Here is a 22,444-nt window from a genome sequence, read left to right on the forward strand (position 1 = left end):
AGGCTGCTGACGTCCCGCACTCAGCGCTCGCGGCTCTGGTGCCTGCACCGGCAAGTTCCCTAAAAGCGTAGGGTAAAAAAACATACAAAGGAAGGAATCAAGTAAAGGGAATAACATTGCAATCATTCCATAGAACAAAGCTATATTACAAAGATAGCTTGTCGCAGCTCTAACAGATTGTTTTCATGACATAATAAACAGCGACAAGGAAAGAAGAAACGGGCGGCCTAATCTACGCGATTGCCTTCGACCCTCTTGATCCCGCTCACCTTGTCCACAATGGGTGCGACAAGGGCCTTGAGCTCCTCCAGATCAGCTTCCGGCGGCAAGGTCCTGAGGATGTTGGTGAGGCGGAGGCCCGGATTGCGGAAGGCCACCTTCATCAACACTTTCTGAAGAGCTCCCGCGCAGATCTTGTGCGACTCGTCGGCCAGCTGCTTGGGGATCCTTTCTCGGAGCCACTGAAGGGCCATCGCCACGCCCTTGAAGAACAGGACGAGCCTGGCGCTGGGTTGGAGGTTGTCGTCGGAGGGATACCCGAGATCTTCCATCCCCAGCTGCGCCAGCTCCTTGTCGATGTCTGTGGCGGTATTCACAAGGCTCTCCGTCCAGTGTGTCACAGTCTCCCTGAAGGCGTTCTGGGCGGCGGCAGCACTCTCCAGTAGTGCCTTGTCGGCCTTGATTTCCTCCTTCAAGGCCGCCTCCCGCTTCTTGGCGCTGTCCAGAGTCTTGGTCAAAGTGGTTAGCTTCAACTCAAGATCCACGTTGAAGACCTTGGCGGCGCTGAGCTCTTTGCCCTTCTCAGCAAGATCGGCTTCTAGCCGCGCCACCTTCGTCTCCAACTCCTTCTTGGCGGCCTCGGCGGCGGCAGCGGCGTCCTCTGCTCTCTTGAGGGCTCCGCCAAGTTTCTCCTCGCGCGCGGCAAGCTCCTCCTCGTGGGCGTCGAGATTGACCTTCCGCTGCGCCAGCTCGCCCTCCTCCGCGGCTAGCTTCACAGCGGCAAGTCGCTGCCGCTCTTTGACTTTGGCCTTCTCGAGGAGGAAGGCTTTCTGCGCTTCAGCGAGCTGCTCCCGCTCCTCCGCCAGATTTCGGAGGGCTTCCCGGTGGAAACCCCCGAGCTCTTCCGCACGCTTTTCAATGTGCGCTCCCGCCTTCGCGACAAGCGCCTCGCGGGATTCCAGCTTGGCTTGCCGCGCGCGGTAGAGCGACATCAACTTCCGCAGCAGCCGCTCTTCTTCGGGCTCGTTGCTGCTGCTGCTTGGCGCGTCGACCAGCGTCAACCCCACGGAGGCAAGCACTTCTCCGTCGAAGATCTCCCCCTCGACCGGCGCCCTGGAGCTTGACGCCCAGGGGAGGTTGATGAAGACGCCTTCGCCGGCCTTCAAGTAAACGCCCGGCTAGGGCTCCTCGGTGCTTGGCGCTGCGGCTTCGGCGGACGGGTCGGCGGTCGGTGTAGCGCCCGGCGCTCCTGCGGCCTCTGGGCCGTCAGTACGATCACCAGATCCCTCGCCAGTCGCCGCGGCGCTAGCCTTGGCGGCCTCGGCGCCAGCGGGATCACCAGCGCCGGCTACGTCCTCGGCGGCGACCTCGGTCTCCATCCGCTCCGCAGCAGATGGGTCCGACAGCCGGCAAGGGGAGAAGAGTCAAGCAAAATCCAGCAAGAACCCAAGGGAAGTTTTGAAGCAAGAGGAGTACCTGCACCAGGTTCTGCAGTAGTGGTCTCCGCCATCGGGGGGCCACTGGTGCTGTCCCTTGCCGGAGAACCCTCCCTTGCCGGAGACTTCTCCCTTACCGGGAAGCCCTCCCTTGCCGGAGAGTTCTCCCTTGTCGGGGAATTCTCCCTTGGCTCCTGGTGGGGCTGCTCGGCTCCTGCACAAGTCAACAAGCAGATATCAGCAAAGACAAGTACCCGTGCATGCCTCGCAGCGGAAAGTAAATCATACACTTACGCTGGGGGCTGCTCTGGAGGAAAGTCGCCGGGTCCGGCAAGGTTGTCTCGGGCGCGCCACCTGTTGTTGCAGTGGGCTCGTCCTCGATAACGATCACCGGAACCTTAGCCCTCTTTGCCGCTCTCTGGGCCAGAGTCCTAAAGAGGAACAAGTTCAGAGAAAAGCAAGTGAGGAACAAGACAAACAGCAAGAATTGAAGAAATGCAAGTACAGCAAGAGAAGCTTACTCTTCTTCTTCCTCCTTGTTGGAGGAGAAGTTTCCCTTGGCCGCTTGGCGGGAGCAGTGGCGGCGGTCTGAGACGATCCTGCTCCGGCTGTCGGCGCGGCGTGAGCAGCGGCAGGAACTGGAGCGGTGGTCCGGCTAGACTCCGCTCCAGTTGCCGTCGTAGCATGAGGCGCTCCCGCGGCAACGGTGTTTGCCGCAGTGGAGCGTGTCACGCGGCGTGGCGACTGTTGACCCGCTTGCCGCTCCGCCACGTCACCGGCCTTGCGGAGACGCCTTCTTGGTGGAGATGGAGGCTCTGCTTGTGGTGGGCTGTCTGAAGACGAGGTGGAAGAGGAGTTGATTTCCAATGAGCCGCTCGTGTCCTTGGCGGGCTCGCTCGGCTCGGCGCCACGCCCGGCAAGCTCCTTCTTGCCGGCGGGCTCCCCTCGCTTGGCATGGCTTGCCGCCTCTGCTGCGCCTGCCTCCTCCACCGTGAACCCAAACTCGCCTGCGGCTGCGGCTGCCGCTGCCTCCTCCAGCCTAGTGGCGATGAGCGCCATCTCTGCGTCGGTGGTGTCACGGGTGAGGCCATCCTTCTCGTCGGAGCGGATTGGCACTTCTACCAAGTCGTCGAAGAACTGTTGCACGACGTCGTCGGCAGGCTCCTGCCAAGTTGGCACAATCCCATGCGAGTCGCACTCCGGCATCATTGCACGGATGCGGTCGAGCGAGGAATTGTTGCACAGCGGGACGACGCCCCCCGGCAACCTGAAAACCTCGGGATGTTGGGGGTCATACTTGAAGAGCTCCTGAAGCATCGCATTGAGCTCCAGGACTGTGAAGTTGTAATTGAGGCCCGGCCGCAGCCTGATGATGTCTGCCGCATTCTTGAACTCCCAAGTGGGCCTCCCCCATTCTTGCAGGGGGGCGATGCGGCGGCGAAGGAAGTCTGCGCCAACGGCGCCAATAGTTAGCCCGGCAAGCCTGAGACGCAGGATCCTGGTGACGGCAATCTTCAGCCTGTCATCTTCCGGGGCCACGTCACTCCAATCGCTGCCGCGTGCTACTGGGGTTCGGCGCCGGGTGGTGAATGGCTGCGGGCTCTCCTCGTCAGTCCAACACCAATCTGCCCTCCACTCCTCCCACTTGTCGCGGAATTCTCCCTCCAGATACGTTTCCTTCTTGCCGGCCCTTGAGATCCAAGCGATTCCGCCGGATAGAGATTCTCCTCTTTCTACTCGGGGTATGAAGAAGTGGCGGAAGAGGGCAACGTTGGGAAGGACTCCGACAAAGTTTTCGCAGAGATGTTCGAAAACTCCCATGGTCAGGACGCCATTGGGGGTGAAGTCAAGGAGGTGGAATCCGTAGGTATTCATGATGTCGCAGAAGAACTCCGAGAAAGGCGGGCAGAGCCCGCAGTAGAAGAACAGAGCAAAGAAGGGATATCCGTTTGGGGCTTTCTTCCAAGCGGCGGCGGGGAGTACCTTCGTGCGCGGATGCGCCCGCGTCTCCGCCGACCAGAAGAGGTAGTAGTTCTCCCTCAGCTCCTTCGCGCCTAGCTTGGGGGGGAAGACGACCCGCTCCTTCCGCAGCGCCGCGAGCCGCTGCGCCTCGGTCGACTTCACGGCCTTCCCCTTGTCGGCTTTTGGAGCCATGGCGGAAGCAGTGGAGGAGGTCGACGGCGTTGGTGGCGCTGGTGGCGATGTGGGGGCGGAGCGCTGCTCTCTCTCTCTCAGCTTTGGGAAGGCGAGGGAGCGGCAGAGATTTCTGAGATTGGAACGGCAACGGGCAAGTGGGCGAACTGCCCCTGTTTCCCCTGCTTATAAAGAGGGAGGGGCGGACGTTCCACATTTCTGAATAAAGAAACCACCCACGATCTCTCCCACGACGCCGCATTCAACACGTGCCGTTCGGGGAGGGCGCGGTGGATACGGAGTGAGATACGGCGTAACCTAGGCCGCGCGTGCCCGTGCCCTGTTTTGGGCCTGGCCCAACAGCGCTCGGCACCGTGTATGGCCCAGGCCCGGGGGCTCCTGTCGGTGTACTAGAGTAAGGGTACCCTAGTATCCTGAACTTGTGCACGGGCAGTCGCAGCATCCCGCGGCAAGGCTTGCCGGGTGACCGCCAAGGTCCTCCGTGGTTCCTTTGGAGCCATTCAAGAACAAAGTATCCAAGTCAAAAAGACAAGACCCCGGCAAGAGGAGCTTGCCGGGAAGGCTAACAAAAGCATCCCAAGACCCCGGCAAGAGGAGCTTGCCGGGAAGGCCACCCAAGGCACTTCAAGGAACTTGCCGCGGTGCACCACGCGTCCCGGCAAGGCCCGGTGAGCGACAAGCTCCCGGGCGTGACAAGACAACAACCGCGGCAAGGCGCTTGCCGCAGCAAGACACCACTGTGCCCGCGCTCCAGCACATCCACCAACGTGTCGCTCTGGGACCCCTCCAGGCGTACGTGGCGGAAGGCTGTGCAGCTTGCGGTGCGCGGTGGCAAGCAGCGCTGACAAGTTTGCCATCGTGGCGTGCGGTGGCGCCCCTGACGGTCCCTTTTTGCACTGTTTAGGCGACACAGACCGGCATTTATTGCCCTTGTCCCCTGCCGTCAGGGTTAGGTATGATACACTGTAGCAGGTAGCTGTACCTACTGCAGCACCTTTCCATTTTTACCCTTTACCTCCGTTGCCACCTGTCGGTGACCCCTTGAGCATATAAAAGGAGGCCCGTGTGCAACGTAGGGGGGTTAGCTGGTTCGAAAAACACTCACGCTCGGTCTCGTTAGCCGCAGGTGTGTACTGTAGCACTCCGCGCTCCCGAGCAAGAAATCAATACAAACCACAAAGCAGGAGTAGGGTTTTACGCATCCGTGCGGCACGAACCTGGGTAAATCGCTCGCGTGCATCGCCTCGATTTGCTCTTTGCACGATCTCCGCCCCCGCCGAATCGAAAGGGACCCGGTCCACCGGTCCCATAGGTGCCCGTGGATCAGTACCCCGGCACTCCGTTTTTCATGTTTGCAGTTGTCTCCGGAGGTTAAAATTCTTGGAGAAAGGGTGTTTGGTGAATCATGAAGTAATATGGTAAACACATCAGACAAGCTATACAATACCAAGCTCACCTTAGGTGACTCAAGTTCTTCAAGAAGTAAAGAGAATTTGCCTCCAAAAAGGGTCATAAATCCAAGCAAGTTCCTATGCTCGCCCTATGATTACATTGACAGAGGGCCACTTATGCAACATGAGGTTGATTTACACAAAAAAATTCTGCTTCGAAGCAAAGTTGAACCACATAGGAGGTTTTTGTGCTCTCTCTTTTTCTCTCATTTTTTATTTTTTGTGTCTCACACTAAGCAAAGCAAAATTTATGTGTCTCACGTTTATGTTTTTCTTTTTTTTGTGTCGCTTTGCAGTAAGTGGGTTGTGATCATTGATAGAACAATGGTATCACTAGGACAGCTAGGCGACTCTTTCGATGCAAATGGTCATGTAGAAGCCTATGTTATCAATGTCTTCTGCCGCATACTATTCAGAAATAACCACCCAAGACAGTCAAAGAAGCATTACTTTTTCAGCACAGTCTCTGTGAGTAGAAAGGCTAATGAGGACAAACACTACCCTAGCTTAGTACACTCGGCACTTACATCTAATGGCTTTTTCTGTTTTTCAAGGAGTACTTTCTTGAGAAGTGGGGAAACGAGGGAGCAAGGTTGGCTATGAGGAATAGAGCACTTATTACCTTTGATGGAGCAGGAAAAGCTCTCGCCCTACATGAAAGCGACCGTGTATGTATTCCCCCTCACCATCCCCTTTTTTGTTTTATGGTTTTCTGTGCATTACATGTGTTCAATTGCTTTTCATTTTTCTTACAAACTGTCACTAAAAATGCAGCTCTTCTTCCATTCAATTCATAGGGAGCACTGGTTTTTGTTTGTCGTTGATATTGTTGCAAGAAAGTTTATTTTTCTTGATTCAGTATACGAAGGGAACTTGCCCTACCACATGCAGATAAGAGATATGATGGTGATGACAACTTTTCTCTCTTTTTGCATTTTTTTACATGACAAAAGAGGTGAGCGAGAGTAACAACTAATCATTTTCTTGTGTTTTTCTTAACAATTTTCATTTTTTGCAGGTAAATTTTTTTATCAAAACTTGGGAAGAGTCGAATCAGAGAAGAATTGGGTTAAGGAATTATGATATAGTTTACCCAAATATGCCAAAGCAAATTGGAAGGTAAAACAATCTGTACGAAGAAAACTTGCCATACTAACATACCTACTTTTTTCGTCCTCTTAATATCACCACTTTTAAATTCTCTTTCTTTTTTTGTCTGTAACCAAACAGAGATGCTTGCGGGATTTTTGCTTTGAAGTGGATGCAAACATGGGCCTCAAGGAACCCCATGCAAAGAGTTTTTAAGATGAGTGATGTCGCGGATGCGAGAGTAAGACTCGCTGTCGACATTCTATTCAGCACATACAACACCAACGAAGAAGCCAAAAGACTTGTCAAGAATTTCAAATGGCGCTAATTGGGTACTTTTCTGTTTTCCTGTTATACTTAAGCATACACAACTTTCATATACAGCCACACATCACTTAAAAAGAAGGCAATGTTTTTTTCCTGGTGCTACTGATAGATTGTCTCTCTTTTTATGTCAACAGGCGAAAACACAACCAAGTTCAATGCAACCAGAAACGAGTAACCAAACTGTCCTCAAGAGACGACCAAATGAAGAGCCAACTACATAGGATTTTTTTTAGATTCTTCTTTCTATTTGTTTGTTCTAGCAAGCCTACTACAAATACTTTGGAAAGGGCAATACTCCTTGTCTGTGTAAACAATATGTGCTACCATCCATGCAATATATTCTGGTCACAAAACAGAGTTCTCTTTGCTTCCCAAAGCAATTTTCGTTTTACTCTCACTTTATTTGTCCTTTTTTTTGTTTTCCTGGGGCACCATTTTTATGTGTTAAACCAATACAATTCTTCAATGTGTTTTCTGTCCAACTAGTTTCTGTCATCTACATCAACAAAAGGAATGAAGGAAGGGATGCAGGTAATCGGTAGGTGTTGCTTCAATTCGTATAGTTTTTTTCTCATTGCTTCTTCTCAGTTTTACTACTTATAGAAGTCAACTTCATGTTATTTTTGCAGAGAGAGACACACCACAAGGATTCTTTTTGTTTTTTGCTTATCACAAGGTGAAAGTTTCTGCATCCACCCATTCTGCTAGTTACACTCTCTCATTTTTTCACTCTATAATTGTCACTCTCTGAATGTTTGCACTCTCTGGCGGTTGTGCCAGGCTATGTACCCTGTGATATAATTTTTTTATTTATAAATGTTCAACATTTTTATATTTTTTTACCGTACATTTTTCTTTCTTCCCCCCTGCACCTGCCATTTTTCTGAATTTTTTTCCTCGTGAATGCAGTGGAAAATACAAAGGAAACAAAGGAGAAGAAATCAGCACCGGAATTTTTTAGTAGAGCAACTGCAAATACACACTAGAAAATCCAAAGGAGTAATAGGAGAAGCAATTTTCCTGTCTTTTCACCTTGGCCATCATAATTTTCCAGGTAACACATGGTCTAATTTTATTACAACAAAGTTATAATGTGTTTTTCAAATTTGTGTTGTCCATGTCGTCTTTTTTCACTAGAGCATCCCTCCCACTTCTGCGCTAGGCGCCTTCTTTCGCTGACGTTTAGCACCACTTTCTTTCTCAACATCGACACTAGGACCACCTGCTACATAGGGAAACATTTTTTTTCTATTTGTTGTCAGGCGCACACACATGGGGAAATTAATTAATGAATTCATGAAACCAAGAACAACAAACCTGTAGTTTTTTTGCTTGCTGCTTTCGCCTTTGGCTTCTGGAACCTGGACTTGGGAATGTGCAGGTTCTCACAAGTAGCTATAGTGTGTTCCCCGCTGTTACAGTGGCTGCAACATCCATGATTTTTTGCAAGAAACTTCTCTCTGACTGTGCGGTATCGGCCACGTGGACGTCCTTTAGAAGCTGCAACATCTGGGTCTTGTAAGGTATCGTAACCATCAGGATGAGGTACTTGTATCTCAGGGACTTCTTGTTGAACTATCCCTTTTCCCTGAAGCTCTCTCAACTCATCTGCTCTAGTCATCTCTTCAAGCCCAACAAATATTTTTTCACCCTCTCTGACCACAAACAAGTACTTCTCGTTCGTTCGTGCACCATCGGAAGCCATTTCATTCAGCATTTTGGAGAGAAGTGTGTACCTCATATGTCGACTTCCTTCAGTCAGCTCCATTGGTATATTAAACTGTTTGTGCCTCACATACTTCCTGTCCTTTGGTTTCCACCTTTCCAGATAATACTTCTCTGGTAGCTCAGATATGTTCAACTGTTGAAGGACTCTTAGTATGTGTGCACAAACAATTCCGTCCTTTTGGAACTTCCCACAGATGCAAGCAAAATCTCCATGGTTGATGTTTGCAAGCACTAGATAGCGGCGCGTCCTGAAATCCTTCTCAGCAAGCATCCTTGACCTGTAAACTTCATATCTTGAGCCATTTTCGATGACATCCACATGGAGGTTAGCAGCAAACTTCATTTTCTTCTGAAACAAGTAAAAGATTTGCCGGTTGTACATCTGCGCAGCCTGTACCTCAAGTTCATTGTGCACCCAAAACGTTGGTTGTGTCGTCCTAGTCTTGGAGTCTTGCTCCCTCTCCATGTCTTCTATCCGTTCTGAGATTCTTTGGTATTCTGTCATGAAGCTCATCACATTGTAAGTTGACGCTACATTGTCCTTGAAGATGGCGTTCATGCCTTCACTGCGAGAGGTGGAGTGAATCAATGGAAGAAAATCCGTCTTGAAGTAGACAGGGACCCATCTTCTCCTTTCCTTCCACATTATCTTGAAATATTTGACGCTCCCAATATCATACTTCTCAACCATCTCTTGCCATAGCTTCTCAAATTCCACAACTGTGAGGGAGTTGTGCACAATGTCAGTGAAGTCTGCATGGAGATCACCTTTACTCACAAAAGTCCTGCAACACTTCTCTTCTGCCTTTTTCTTGACATGAAACAAACAGTTCCTATGTTTGGACTGGTTGAACACAGCAGGCACAGCCTCTTTCATTGATGCATCTTGGTTTGTGATGACCGTCGCGGGTTGCTTGCCACCCATACAGTCAAGGAATGTGTGAAACAACCATTCAAAAGTGTCAATCGTCTCATCTTGAATGATGGAACATGCAAACAAGCAATTCTGCCCATGTCCAGAAACACCAACGAAGGGAGCAAAGGGAAGATTGTATTTGTTGGTCTTGTAAGTTGTGTCAAAGCTTATGCTGTCACCGTACAGATAGTACATTTTCCTTGAATATCCGTCTACCCAAAAAATGCATAGGACCTTGCTTGGGTTCTTCGGATCAACCTTGAACTTGTAAAAGTATCTTGAATCATCCGCTTGTCTGCCCCTAAAGTAGTCCAGAAGTTGCATCATGTCATTGCCACTATTCTCCTTTCTCATGGATGCTCTCACATTACTAACAAACTTTTTCGTGTAAGGTAGTGGGCCTTGTCGTAAATATTCAAGAATGGCCATAATTTTTCTTGTGGGCATCTTCACAGAGTTGAATGTACGAACAAACAACTTTTCTTCCTCTGTCATATGTTTGTGGGATCTCAAATACTTGGTCTCTTCCGGCGGACTCAACTCGTGGTTGTGCTCGAGATTCATATCTGTGATGAACCACCTGTCATTCCTCTTTGAGACAACTAATTTAGCTTGGCAACCTGTTATGTCAATAGCATTCCTCCTCCTTTTCCTTGTCTTCTCTGGTGGTACCCTGCCAGTTTTCTCTTGCCGTTTTTCTTGCCTTTTTTCCTTTGGGCCTCTTTTTGCTCCTCATCAAGTACCTTTCCCGCCCTGTTGCATCTGAAGATGCACCGAGACTCACCGCCTCCTGGGATAGTTTGCCCACGGTAGTTTGATGCTTTTCTCACAGCAAATCCACTGATGGAAGAATATTGGTTGTAAAACGCTAGGGCTGCATTCGACGTGTCAAATATCATGCCCATTTGTGGCACATGTAGGCTTCTGACCTGTTGGCTTGAAGTCTGTTCTGCAGCAATACCATCTTCCTCAAGAAAGTTGTCTATGTCATCTGGGGTCAGTCTCACATGATCATTGTCCATTGCTGCATTTTCAGTCTGCTGAATCTCATCCTCAACAACAACTACATCAGCGCATTCTTCAGAGACCGCAAGCACATTATCGAAAGCAGTTGTTTCATCGTTCGACTCATCACTCAGCGGATCATCATCAATGACATTGTCATTGTCACACATCCCAAGAGCTTCCATAAATTCTGCACCAGGAGTTGGGACAGTATCTTTCCATGTCAAAGCTTTCATAGATGGTATAGGATGATAGGCATCAGACAAGCAGTTGTCCCAGTTTGAATTCTCATTGTCTTCAAATATGTTGTTTGATGTAGGATCCCCCATCTCAGTTTGTTGGTTCAAGTCTGTGTTTCGCCCAGTTATCATGAACGTCTCGTTCTGCACATGTTTTGCACATAAACAGAGAGACAACTAGTTTAACAAGATGCATGTTTTTTTCTATTGCACAATGATTTAAAAAAACTAACATATTTGTTCATGTGTGTTCTTTTCAAGGTTGCTGGTCATACCTCAGCACCAACAGGATAGCGGCTTGTGTGGGGTGATCCAAAATAAGCAGCCTGCACAATAATATCACAGATAAGCCATTCTTTAACCTCCTTCCTTTTATATCAAGCACAAAACATATTTTACCTCACAATCAGCAGCGAGCAACATTTCTGTATATGACATGTTCATGCCTAATCCTTGACTTAACCCTCCTGCCTGCATTACATTAAACAACTTTTTCATTTTTTATATTTTGGATACAGTTCATATCTACAGACTAACAGAGAGAAACAATACATTTTGTATTTTTTTCAAATAATTTAATGATTCTTCTTCTTTGCGAACAGGGGGGTGTACTTACTGGGGGCTGATGTTGCAGCCAAAAATTAGCAACAGACTGGCCAACGGGAGCATTTGTTGAGGTAGCACCAGAAGGTAGCCCCTGCATTACATTGAACAGCTTTTTTATTTTTTATATTTTGGATATAGTTCATCTCTACAGAATAACGGAGAGAAACAATACATTTTTAACTGATTTTCATTCTTGTGAAATGGGTGCACTTACAGGGGGCTGATGCTGCTGCGCAAAATTACCAACAGACTGGCCGACCAGACCATTTGTTGAGGTAGCACGAAAAGTCATCCCCTGCATACATAGTCAACGAAACATAATATCTGAGTTCTGAGTTCTGACACACAACATCAAACAGTTATAGTAAGCATTTTTGTACAATTTTTTGGTCAGGGGGCAAGGATGCCCATGAACCTGGGGAAGAAATGAGTAGGGATAAAACATCGGCACAAAACTTGCTCTATTGTTTTGCATTCCAAATAGACTGGGATCAAACAATTCTCCAGGATATTGGGATTGTCCAAGCTGCAAATATAAATACATTTTTTTGTAAGCACCTATTTTTTGATCCACCTCTTTTTTCCTGGTTCATATGAATTTCATAAACATGAGGTAAAACATAGTTAAAACACTTGCCTGTGTACCAATGGTGTCTTCTGCAAAGTTATATTGATGACCTGCAGTCATCTTTTTCTTGTTAGTTAGTCACCATCACACATATGTTTGTATACGAAATTGGTACTTGTTCTTTTTTTCAGTTCAAGAAACAAAATGGTACTCTGTTTTTCCAAACGAAATAACTTCATGAAACACTGTATGCACATGCAGAACCTGAATGTAAATGCATAAAGGAAGATTTGCTGTCCAGTTCTTTAATTTCTTTCGGTCTTTTCTTTGGGTTATCTGAAATCTAGGCACATCTACGCACTTGCACACACTGGATCTAGCTGATCCTACAAGCCTGATGACACAATTATTGCTATGCACTGATCTACATGCCTGTTATCTTCTTTTCTGTCAGCAGATCAATCAATCTTTTTTCTTGTTCCATGAAGACTGGAACAAGCAACCAACACGCTGATCTTTTCGGTGGTGTTTTCAGAAGAAGGAAATCAGGGAAGAAGTAACTAACCATGGGAAGAGGTACCACTGCCTGACATTCTTGTCCCCTGCTGCATCTTGCTCTGTTCCTTTTCTTCAGATCTCCATTTTTGCTTGTTCTTCATCCAGCCATGGCGGCTGTGGTAGGGGAACGGGGAAGGAAGGGGATGGAATGGATGGAGGCGAGGGACTAGAGGTAAGGGTTATCGGGGAGGGGTGGGGCGAGGGACCTGGGGGGTGGGGGTGGCAGGATAGCTGTGATCATCAGCTGGCAAAAGAACGCCCACTTTTTTGACTACTTTTTTTTGACAAGCTTGTCTTTAAAGAAAAGTACCCCCGGCCCAGACATGGACTGGCACAAGGCCTACAAACAAACAACTAAGCCCACAAACAAACAAACAACCAGGCCCAGGAAAGAGCGGAATGGGGGAGGGGGGTGCGGGAGGTTCACGGGTGCGGCCCAGCCTTTGGAAGCGAGAAACAAGATAACCAGGCCCGAAGCGGGGGAAGCGCGGGACAAACAATTGTCGAGAGACAAACAGATCGATCAGGAGGAATACAAACAGGCTGACGTCATCTTAGATGTGACATAATTATGTCACATCTAGATGCGTCCTAGACAGACGACTAATTCACATCTAGATGTTTTTTAAGGATGTCACATCTAACTGTTTTTTATTCAACGCAGGTACAGCGATCGCAACGCTCGCTCGCAGCGCTCGCATGATTGCGGGGTGAGCTTTTTTTTTGGCCCATCTTTGCGGGGTGTATATTTTTTGTTTTTGGGCCGCGCCTGTTTTGCGGGCTTTCTTTTTTTTGGGCAGCGATTATTGCGGTCTATCTTTTTTTTTCCGCATCTAATGCTGGTCGTTAGTTTTCATTTTTGTGCCACTTTTTGTTTTCATTTTTGGAACTTTTTTTTCGTACAACACATGGGACATTTATAGATACCTATTTTAATATATTTTTTTGTTTTTCAATTTTTTTATGGATACATAAAATGCCAGATATGGTTGCTACAAGCTTGAACATCATCAAAAAAGGGATGTCTAGGCTTCGTCTAGTCAATGGGTCCCCAGTTGCATGTCAAGCATCGACTCGCAACTAGGTTGTGTGTGTCTGTATGTGTTTTTTTGTGGCCCCCAGTTGCAAGTTCACCATCAACTCGCAACTAGGGGATGTATGTATGTGTGTCGAGGGTCCCCAATTACATGTCGATAACCGACTTGCGACTAGAGTGTGTGCGCGCGTGTGTGTGTTTTATTCGTGGCCCCCAGTTGCAAGTTGACCACCAACTCGCAACTAGGGGATGTGTGTGTGTGTGTGCCATTTTGTCAAGGGGTCAAGGGGTACCGAGTTGCATGTCAAGCATTGACTTGCAACTGGGGGGGATGTGTGTGTTTGTTGACGACCCCTAGTTGCAAGTTGACCATCGACTCGCAACTAGGGTGTGTGTGTGTGTGTATGTGTTTTGTCGTGGGTCCCCAGTTGCATGTCGATAATCGACTTGCAACTAGGGTGTGTGTGTTTGTTGAGGACCCCCGGTTGCAAGTTGACCATCAACTCGCAACTAGGGGGTGTGTTTGTCTATATGTGTGTTTTATTTGTGGCCCCCCAGTTGCAAGTTGACCATCAACTCGCAACTAGGGGATGTGTGTGTGTGTCTCGAGGGTCCCCAATTGCATGTCGATAACTGACTTGTAACTAGTGTGTGTGGGTGTGTGTGTGTGTGTTTGTCATTTCGTCAAGGGGTCCCCAGTTGCATCTCCAGCATCGACTCGCAACTAAGGGAGATGTGTGTGTTTGTTTGACGACCCCTAGTTGCAAGTTAACCATTGACTCGCAACTAGAGGGGGTATGTGTGTGTGTTTTGTCGTGTGTCCCCAGTTGCATGTTGATAACCGACTCGCAATTAGGGTGTGTGTGTGTGTTTGTTGAGGACCCCCGAGTTGCAAGTTACCATCAACTCGCAACTAGGGGGTGTGTTTGTCTATATGTGTGTTTTATTTGTTGCCCCCAGTTGCAAGTTGACCATCAACTCGCAACTAGGGGATGTGTGTGTGTGTGTGTGTGTGTGTGTGTCATTTTGTCAAGGGGCCCCGAGTTGCATGTCAAGCATCGACTCGCAACCGGGGGGGATGTGTGTGTTTGTTGATGACCCCTAGTTGCAAGTTGACCATCGACTCGCAACTAAGGGTGTGTGTGTGTGTGTTTTGTCGTGGGTCCCCGGTTGCATGTCGATAATCGACTCGCAACTAGGGCGTGTGTGTTTGTTGAGGACCCCCAGTTGCAAGTTAACCATCAACTCGCAACTAAGGGGTGTGTCTGTCTATATGTGTGTTTTATTTGTGGCCCCCCAGTTGCAAGTTGACCATCAACTTACAACTAGGGGATGTGTGTGTGTGTGTCTCGACGGTCCCCAATTGCATGTCGATAACTGACTTGCAACTAGAGTGTGTGTGTGTGTGTTTGTCATTTTGTCAATGGGTCCCCAATTGCATGTCAAGCATCGACTCGCATTGTTTGATAATCGACTCGCAACTAGGGTGTGTGTGTTTGTTGAGGACCCCCAGTTGCAAGTTGACCATCGACTCGCAACTAGGGGTTGCGCGTGTTTATTGAGTTTTGTTGTGGGTCCCCGATTGCATGTCAACAACCGACTTGCAACTAAGGGGTGTGCCTGTTTGTGTGTCTTTTTTTTAATCGTGGCCCCTAGTTGCAAGTTGACCATCAACTCACAACCAGGGGGTGTTTGTGTTTGTCGTAGCCCCTAGTTGCAAGACGACCATCGATTCTCAACTAAGGGGTGCACATGTGTGTTTGTGTGTGTGTTTTGTTGAGGGTCCCTAGTTGTAAGACGACAATCGACTTGCAACTAGGGGCAGTGTGTGTGTTTGTCGAGGGTCCCCAGTTCGCAACTAGGGTGTGTGTGTGTGTATGTGTGTCTTTTTGTCAAGGGGTCCCCAGTTGCAAGTTGACCATTGACTCGCAACTAGGGTGTGTGTGTGTGTGTGTGTCTCTTTTTGTCAAGGGGTCCCCAGTTGCATGTCAAGCATCAACTCACACCTAGGGAGGGTGTGTGTTTTGTTGAGAACCCTGAGTTGCAAGTTGACCATCGACTCGCAACTAGGGTATGTGTGTTTGTTGAGAACCCCCAGTTGCAAGTTGACCATTGACTCGCAACTAGGGGTGTGTGTGTGTGTGTATGTGTGTCTTTTTGGCAAGGGGTCCCCAGTTGCAAGTTGACCATTGACTCGCAACTAGGGTGTGTGTGTGTGTCTATTTTTTTGTCAAGGGATCCCCAGTTGCATGTCAAGCATCAACTCGCAACTAGGGAGGGTGTGTGTTTGTTGACGACCCCCAGTTGCAAGTTGACCATCGACAAGCAACTAGGGGGGGCACATGTGTGTGTTTGTTTTGTCGAGGATCCCTAGTTGCAAGACAATCATCAACTTGCAACTAGGGTGTGTGTGTGTGTTTGTCAAGGGGTCCCCATCAATTTTAATCACATGAATTTTTTATTAAAATAATATCAAAAAAAATGACATGGTACTATCTCGTGTACCATCGACTCGCAAACTAGGATCGCAAACTAGGAAAGTGTTTGTGTTTGTCGACAGACCCTAGTTGCAAGCCGACCATCGACTCGCAACTAGGGGTGTGTGTGTGTTTTGTCGTGGACTCCTAGTTTTTGCAAGTCTACTTTCGAGCCGCAACTGAAGAGGAGGGGGAGCAGTTTGTTTTGTACAAGCCCAAGTTGCTAACCGAGCATCGACTTGCAGCTTTGGATTTGTCTGTGTGTGTTTGTTGAGGACTGGTTCAACCAGTTGCTTTTTCATGAAATCAACCATATTTTTTCCCTTTTTGATCGAATAAAATTTACAATGTACTTTTTCATGAAATCAGTAACAAAAAAAGGATTTCTACATTGATTTTTAATATAATTGCATTTTTATTTTTTCTAACCCCTAGTTTTTTTTTCTGTGATCAATATTGTATAATAATTATTTTTTATTAACATAATTATTATACAATTTTAATTACATGAATTTTTTGTTAAAATAATATCAAATATTGTTACATGGTACTATCTCGTGTATGATTTTACACAAACAACCTTTTTTGTAGGAGCATAATGGTCAATTTTTGAACTCAACTATATTATTATTTTTTTGGAGGGTTTTTGTGCAAGATGTCCAATGTACACAATGGATAACACAGGTTGTGTGGCTGTGCTTCTGTCTCTTTTGGCTAGCACTGTTTGAATCGGTGGAAGAGAGAACTGGGGAGAGACGGGGGCGAGTACGTCGAAGACGATGGCCTGCGATGTCGCCGCCGACGAGCCGCCCGCCATCCCCACCGTACAGCAGCTTCACGTGCTCGACAAGGGCCCCGCCGTCTGCACCGTCGATGAGCTCCGCGCGCCCGACAAGGCCCCCGCCGTCTGCACCGTCGAGGAGCTCGGCGCGCCCGACAAGGCCCCCGCCGTCTGCACCGTCAAGGAGCTCCGCGCAGGCGACGCGCCGTCCGCCATCGGCAGGGACCCCAATCTCTGCACCGATGACACACAGCACATGGCACACGCGCGAGTAAGACCAATTCCACCTCACGCTTTGTTCAACTCAGCGCCGCCATTTTCATTGTGGTTCCGCTTTGTTCAACTCTACGCCGTGAATTGGAATGTAGAATGCGTCGGCTCGCTGGTGATTTTTGTGTAGGTCACGTTCGAATAGGTGGTTGGACAACAAGGGGGACGAGGATTTTAATTCATTGAGTGAGGATTTTTCTATTTTGACAAGAGTCTGAATCTGTTAGAGAAATTGTACACTAAGTATGAATTTGTTAGATTCAGAGTAGCATAGCATTTCTGAACATTTTTTAGACCGTGGTTATGTGGTAGGTGGTGTGATTTTAAGTGTTTCTCCCTAGGAGGGGCTTTTTATGGTGAAAATTTTGAGTACTGGAGACACGAACTTCATTCATTTTTTCTGAATTTAAAAGTGCGTTTGTTGTACAGACTAAATTTGTTCATTCATGCACATTATAAACTACTCCCAGGAGTTTTTCTTTTGCCCCTGTGCTTTGTTGTTTGATTGATGCTCAGTGTACAGACTGAATTTTTTCATTCATGGAAGACCATGCATGCTTCTTCTATTTTCTCAGTTAGCTTCGGGTATAACAAACAGTGTCAATTTTATAGTTGAAACTAAATCAAACAAACCTAACTGGGGTGTTCTAATTGGCTGTATAATATATGCATCTTGCTAGTTTCATTCTTGTCATGGGTGTCACTGATATATTAGCTGACTAATTGTTATGTTCCCCAATTTCAGAATTAGTTATCTGCAAGCAGCAGCAATACACTTTCAGTTTATTTTTCTGTCTTGATTTTGAATGTCACTTTGCATGCATTGGAACAAATCTGCACATCGGTCTGTAGCATGTCACCACTGATACCTGTTGGAATTTGTTTACTGGATATCCATTCTAGCTTGGCTATATGTTATCCATGTAACTTATCATCCAACTGCAGGCAGAATCTCTCTTTTTTATCATGGTTGGATAATGATATTAGTGTGATGTTGCATTTTTAACATCCTCTTTTTTTTTTACGCGCAATGATAGTTTTTTTGTGCTCAGTTGATAGTTGACTATTTTTCTTTCAAAATTCTTGTTTATTTCTACAGGGGGATGTAAACAGAGATACCAACCGTCAAACTTCAGAGAGCAATATCGACCTTTAAGACATGGACCAAACTTTTCATGGCAATGTTTCCGAAGTTGAGGACTCTAATATTGATTTAACTGAAACAGAAGCATCAGATGGAATGTTGATTGATGGTATTAGAAATATGGTAAATCATTTTTTCACCACACAAAACTTTTTTCACGCTTTCATGCCTTTTTTTGTCATCATAAGTTCTTTTTTGTTTTAATACAATCTGTTCTATAAGAGCCTAACTTTTCTTTTTTGTTCCTTTCTATGCAGCTGCAAAAGAGTGATGTGAGGAAACAGGAGAGGAGGAATGTTTTGAAGAAGCAAAGCAGAAAGGTAAATTGTTTTTTATTTCTATCAACATCTTTCACCTACCACGCCATCGGTTTGTTTATATAGTAGCGTGTAATCATCCAAGTACTTTTTTGTTTGGTACAGCTGAGTTACAAATTTTAACTTTTTGTTCTTTGGTTAATTATCAGAGGTCAAGGACTCAGATGGGAGCAGCCCAACAATGTTTGAATAAAGGAAGAGCAAGTGCGTATAGCAGGTTTAGCATTGGTTATTTTGCCAAGATAGTTGATAGTGTTTGCAAAAGCAATTACAGAATGGAGCTTGTGAGGAACGCTGGATTCGGATACATGCTTGAAGTTGATGACTGTCATGTCCCTAGGCCATTCGCTCAGTGGATCGCCGACAATGTCAGCACGACAGATGAAGCAATTGTGCTCAGAGGCAAATATATTCCTCTCAATGCTGAAGCGGTATCTTTGGTGCTTGGAATACCAACAGGGAGTACCCCAATCAGCACACTCGACGAGGAGATTGGCAAAACAGAGTTTCTCTCCTTGTTTGGACTAACAGAAGTGCCTTCAATAAATTTCTTCGGCAACAAGTTATTGACTGAAGAATTATCAAATGAAGAATATATTCGGTGCTTCTTGACAGTTGCCCTTGCAACATTTCTGTGCCCTACATCCAACACCAAACCTAGCACAAAGTATATGGGAGCTCTAGTGGATGTATCAAATCTCAGAAACCTCAACCGGTGTAGCTTTGTGCATGATTGGGGCATGTGTTATGTAAAGAAGTATCAGAAAGATAAGAAAAAGGAGAAACAGATAACAACAACATTGGGTGGCTGCATATACCACCTGGCAGTAAGTCCTCTTTTCGTTTCTTTTTTAATGCATTGTTTGGTTAATTGGTTAAACAACATCATTGTTATTTTTTCATTCTTTCAACATAATCAAGAGTGCTTCTACTTGTTCTTTATTTAGGTTGTTGTCTAGACTTCAACAATTTTGGAGCTATATCCATACCCACAGTAATGCCAAGGATTTGCTTCTGGAAAGGTCAAACTGTGAAACACTTCAGCGACATGCTTATTGGCAAAGATGGACTATACGAAGCTCTGGAAGTAAGATCCATTTTTCCTAAGTGATATGAGACCCTTATAACTCTCTGTTTTTGTGCTCACCTTTTTTTCTTACATCGTTCCACAACTAAGACCATTTTTCTTCCTTTTCCCTTTTTTAATCAGATAAAACATGAGGTGGAAACATGCTACGCAGAGAAAGATGCTGCATGGGCCAGTACTGCAAAAAATTCAAACATAATAAAAGCTATTGAAAGGGTTTTAGGGAACTCTTTTCCAGATAATGTAAAATATGAAATACCTTTTTGGACACAGTAGCATGCACCATCAAGCAAACTAATTTTTCCCTCTTTTTCTTATTTGAGTTTTTTGTCCAATAATTTTTTTTTCAGGTCAAGGAAGATATTTTTCTTAATTTCCAGGAGCGCATGAAGGATGAGAACTTGAGAACATGTTTGATAGCAAAGCAAGTGTTGCTTGATACACTGCACATCATCTCCTCTTCATTGAGTGGCTCAGAAGAAACTATCAAGTTGTCAAGCCAGAAAATAATTATTTATGTGCTCTCAGATCATAGTCAGACAAAGAAGAGAACAAAAAGAACATCACAGGAGTCCACAACCTCAGCAGTTCAGAAAGCAGTGGTCCAAGAAAAAATCAAGGTTTTTGTTATTTTGTGGCCCATTAACAACTGTTTTTTTTCTCTGGTTTTCTTATGTGGTTTTTACATTCTTTTTTCTTGTGTTAATCCACTGTTTCACCAACCCGGTAGGAAATTTTCCATGGAGTTGAGAATGGAGAAGGATTTTCAACACCGATAGCCCTGTCAAATCATGTCGAACGCAATAAAGTTGTTGAGCCAGCTGTAGAGGTCATTTGACATTTTCTGAATTTATTTATTTGTTCCGCTTTTTTGTTAACTAACAGCTTTTGCACACCCAATGGCCTTTTTTTGAACAGATATCAACTATTGAAATTGTTGGAACACCCATCCACAATCCAGAGGTGATAACAACGCAAGCAAAGATACATGAACCCACTCAGGAACAAGATATTAGTGAAAACAATGGACCAGAAAAGAGTTCGAGCCTGAGTTACATGTTAGCAGCTAATCTTGCAAGTGTATTGGATACTACAGCTCGAGACATCCATTCAAGGCAGGAATACAATGAACACGTACCACCATCTTTCTTAGGTTTTCAAGATAATGTTGTTCATACAGAGGTACACACTTTTATTTTTATACCAAAAGCACTCCCCCATTTTTTGTGAACAAGTCCTTTTTTATTATATACAGAGCTGACTTGAGCTTTTTTTTCAACATAGCAAACTCTTCACAATACTTCTACAGATCATCTTGAGGGCAAGCAAGGGAACACACCTACATTGGGTTAGGAAGAAGGAAACATCCACAAAGGTCCATTTATTTTTCGGTTTGCAAAACTTTCAACCATGCCCATGCCAACTACAGTGATTTTTTAATACACATTTTTGTTTCTTTTCCTAAACAATCAAATCAATATGAATTTCAGGTAGAGACCACAAGGAGGAGGAGAAGGAACTGGACATAGATATAAACTTGCCACCAACAAGTAGTACTTGTCTTTTCCTTTTTAACATATATAAATTTTGTTAAGATTTCCCCAGTGACACATCAAGCTTCCACCACATTATGATTTTTTTCTCCCTCACAGATAATAACCCGGGAATGCCCGATTTAAAAGGGAAAAGTCCACAGGACTTTTTGCATCCCTTGGACATCGCAAGGAGGAAATACTTCTTTGAGGATGATAGCATACCAACGTTTAGGATTCTTGAAGATGTTGATGATTGCGGGAATGAAATATTAGAGCCAGACTTGTGGCGACCAATATGGATGGATACCAAAACATACAACGCCAAGATCGAGGTTTTGTTTTCTTTTGTCCATTCTCAAATCATTTTTTTCATTGTTAGTTTTTTTATTTAGTTGCGCTACATAATCACCCATTCAAAGTTTTCTCTATTTGGCAGAATGCTAAAAGAAGAACAGAAGGAAACACAATCATCGAAGGAGTCAAGGGATACTGCTCATAGGTGTATCTGGTTTTTATGCACAAGCTTATTACAAAACAATACATTTTTGACCTGGAATTATGTTTATCAGTATAGGAAGAACTAACAATTTACCTTTCTGGTTTTTGTGAAGGATGACGAAACACTGCAAGGGAATTTCTCTGTACAGTGTGCACAGGGAGAGCCGGTATCAAGAGATTTATGCAAGTCAAGAGACTTTCTCCAAGGAATTGATGGCATTATTGACCTGGTATGTATTTGGTTTTATTTCAGTCAAATCATTTTTTTCATGTAATTGTTTGATACAAAGCAACTGACATTTTTAATTTTATTTTGCCAACACACCAAACAGACATCTCCTGTTGCACACACGACGACCACTTGGGACAATGCAAAAATTTGTTACTCACCAATGGATTTCTCCAACATTGCTGCCCCTGAAAGTTCATCACAACAGCACAAGAAGGTGCTCCATAGTACTGTTTTGACTATTATTTTTTTACTACTGTTTACAGTTTTTGCTTTTTTTTATACGCTAGTGTTTTGACACTATTCTTAATCACCGATGGGCTAGCGGTAAAACATCCAACCAAACCTTTTTTTGTGTCTTTTTTCAGTTCTCTGTGTTTTTAAAAGGAAATTTTCTGCATGTCGCACTAACTAACCATAATTTTTCTTTCACTCCGTGTCGGTGTACTAGAGTAAGGGTACCCTAGTATCCCGAACTTGTGCACGGGCAGTCGCAGCATCCCGCGGCAAGGCTTGCCGGGTGACCGCCAAGGTCCTCCGTGGTTCCTTTGGAGCCATTCAAGAACAAAGTATCCAAGTCAAAAAGACAAGACCCCGGCAAGAGGAGCTTGCCGGGAAGGCTAACAAAAGCATCCCAAGACCCCGGCAAGAGGAGCTTGCCGGGAAGGCCACCCAAGGCACTTCAAGGAACTTGCCGCGGCGCACCACGCGTCCCGGCAAGGCCCGGTGAGCGACAAGCTCCCGGGCGCGACAAGACAACAACCGCGGCAAGGC

At 45.9% G+C, this 22,444-nt stretch overlaps 4 protein-coding genes and 1 long non-coding RNA gene across 5 annotated transcripts; 3 read left to right on the top strand and 2 right to left on the bottom strand.

Moving 5' to 3' along the window:
* Window positions 1–5,806: 5,806 nt before the first annotated feature.
* On the top strand, window positions 5,807–6,992 carry LOC125539794 (putative ubiquitin-like-specific protease 1B). Its single transcript, XM_048703313.1, has 5 exons — window positions 5,807–5,928; window positions 6,035–6,166; window positions 6,279–6,379; window positions 6,491–6,681; window positions 6,811–6,992. The coding sequence occupies exons 1-4, from the start codon at window positions 5,860–5,862 to the stop codon at window positions 6,675–6,677; spliced, it is 489 nt and encodes a 162-aa protein (XP_048559270.1). The 5' UTR covers window positions 5,807–5,859; the 3' UTR covers window positions 6,678–6,681; window positions 6,811–6,992.
* Window positions 6,993–7,619: 627 nt separating this feature from the next.
* LOC125531139 (protein FAR1-RELATED SEQUENCE 5-like) lies at window positions 7,620–9,934 on the bottom strand. The gene is made up of 2 exons (XM_048695550.1): window positions 7,994–9,934; window positions 7,620–7,898 (listed from the first exon to the last, which is right to left on the bottom strand). Exons 1-2 carry the CDS (start codon window positions 9,882–9,884, stop codon window positions 7,810–7,812), a joined length of 1,980 nt encoding a protein of 659 aa, XP_048551507.1. The 5' UTR covers window positions 9,885–9,934; the 3' UTR covers window positions 7,620–7,809.
* A 9-nt stretch (window positions 9,935–9,943) lies between these two features.
* LOC125533188 lies at window positions 9,944–12,397 on the bottom strand. The gene is made up of 8 exons (XM_048696930.1): window positions 12,304–12,397; window positions 11,808–11,848; window positions 11,586–11,696; window positions 11,385–11,465; window positions 11,181–11,261; window positions 10,964–11,035; window positions 10,840–10,890; window positions 9,944–10,708 (listed from the first exon to the last, which is right to left on the bottom strand). The coding sequence occupies exons 1-8, from the start codon at window positions 12,395–12,397 to the stop codon at window positions 9,944–9,946; spliced, it is 1,296 nt and encodes a 431-aa protein (XP_048552887.1).
* Window positions 12,398–16,502: 4,105 nt separating this feature from the next.
* LOC125539800 lies at window positions 16,503–18,550 on the top strand. Its single transcript, XM_048703323.1, has 4 exons — window positions 16,503–16,861; window positions 17,960–18,127; window positions 18,262–18,324; window positions 18,471–18,550. Exons 1-2 carry the CDS (start codon window positions 16,589–16,591, stop codon window positions 18,014–18,016), a joined length of 330 nt encoding a protein of 109 aa, XP_048559280.1. The 5' UTR covers window positions 16,503–16,588; the 3' UTR covers window positions 18,017–18,127; window positions 18,262–18,324; window positions 18,471–18,550.
* A 1,385-nt stretch (window positions 18,551–19,935) lies between these two features.
* Window positions 19,936–21,888, top strand: LOC125539809. Its single transcript, XR_007297033.1, has 9 exons — window positions 19,936–20,028; window positions 20,139–20,237; window positions 20,327–20,590; window positions 20,693–20,783; window positions 20,899–20,958; window positions 21,061–21,275; window positions 21,380–21,442; window positions 21,555–21,671; window positions 21,774–21,888. It is a non-coding gene; the product is annotated as an uncharacterized LOC125539809 (long non-coding RNA).
* The last annotated feature ends 556 nt before the right edge of the window (window positions 21,889–22,444 follow it).

Source organism: Triticum urartu, chromosome 1, assembly GCF_003073215.2.
Source record: "Triticum urartu cultivar G1812 chromosome 1, Tu2.1, whole genome shotgun sequence".
Taxonomy (NCBI): Eukaryota; Viridiplantae; Streptophyta; class Magnoliopsida; order Poales; family Poaceae; genus Triticum; species Triticum urartu.

Excerpts from the sequence above, each read along its gene's own strand:
- LOC125533188 (XM_048696930.1), bottom strand. The coding sequence starts at position 12,397 with ATGAAGAACAAGCAAAAATGGAGATCTGAAGAAAAGGAACAGAGCAAG. Across the intron at positions 11,697-11,807 it reads AAGACACCATTGGTACACAG|CTTGGACAATCCCAATATCC; the intron begins GCAAGTGTTTTA and ends TTATATTTGCAG. Across the intron at positions 11,036-11,180 it reads GGCTGCAACATCAGCCCCCA|GCAGGAGGGTTAAGTCAAGG; the intron begins GTAAGTACACCC and ends AATGTAATGCAG.
- LOC125539794 (XM_048703313.1), top strand. The coding sequence starts at position 5,860 with ATGAGGAATAGAGCACTTATTACCTTTGATGGAGCAGGAAAAGCTCTC. Across the intron at positions 6,167-6,278 it reads TGCAGATAAGAGATATGATG|GTAAATTTTTTTATCAAAAC; the intron begins GTGATGACAACT and ends CATTTTTTGCAG. Across the intron at positions 6,380-6,490 it reads ATGCCAAAGCAAATTGGAAG|AGATGCTTGCGGGATTTTTG; the intron begins GTAAAACAATCT and ends GTAACCAAACAG.
- LOC125539800 (XM_048703323.1), top strand. The coding sequence starts at position 16,589 with ATGGCCTGCGATGTCGCCGCCGACGAGCCGCCCGCCATCCCCACCGTA. Across the intron at positions 16,862-17,959 it reads AGCACATGGCACACGCGCGA|GGGGATGTAAACAGAGATAC; the intron begins GTAAGACCAATT and ends TTATTTCTACAG.
- LOC125531139 (XM_048695550.1), bottom strand. The coding sequence starts at position 9,884 with ATGAATCTCGAGCACAACCACGAGTTGAGTCCGCCGGAAGAGACCAAG. Across the intron at positions 7,899-7,993 it reads AGCAAGCAAAAAAACTACAG|GTGGTCCTAGTGTCGATGTT; the intron begins GTTTGTTGTTCT and ends CCTATGTAGCAG.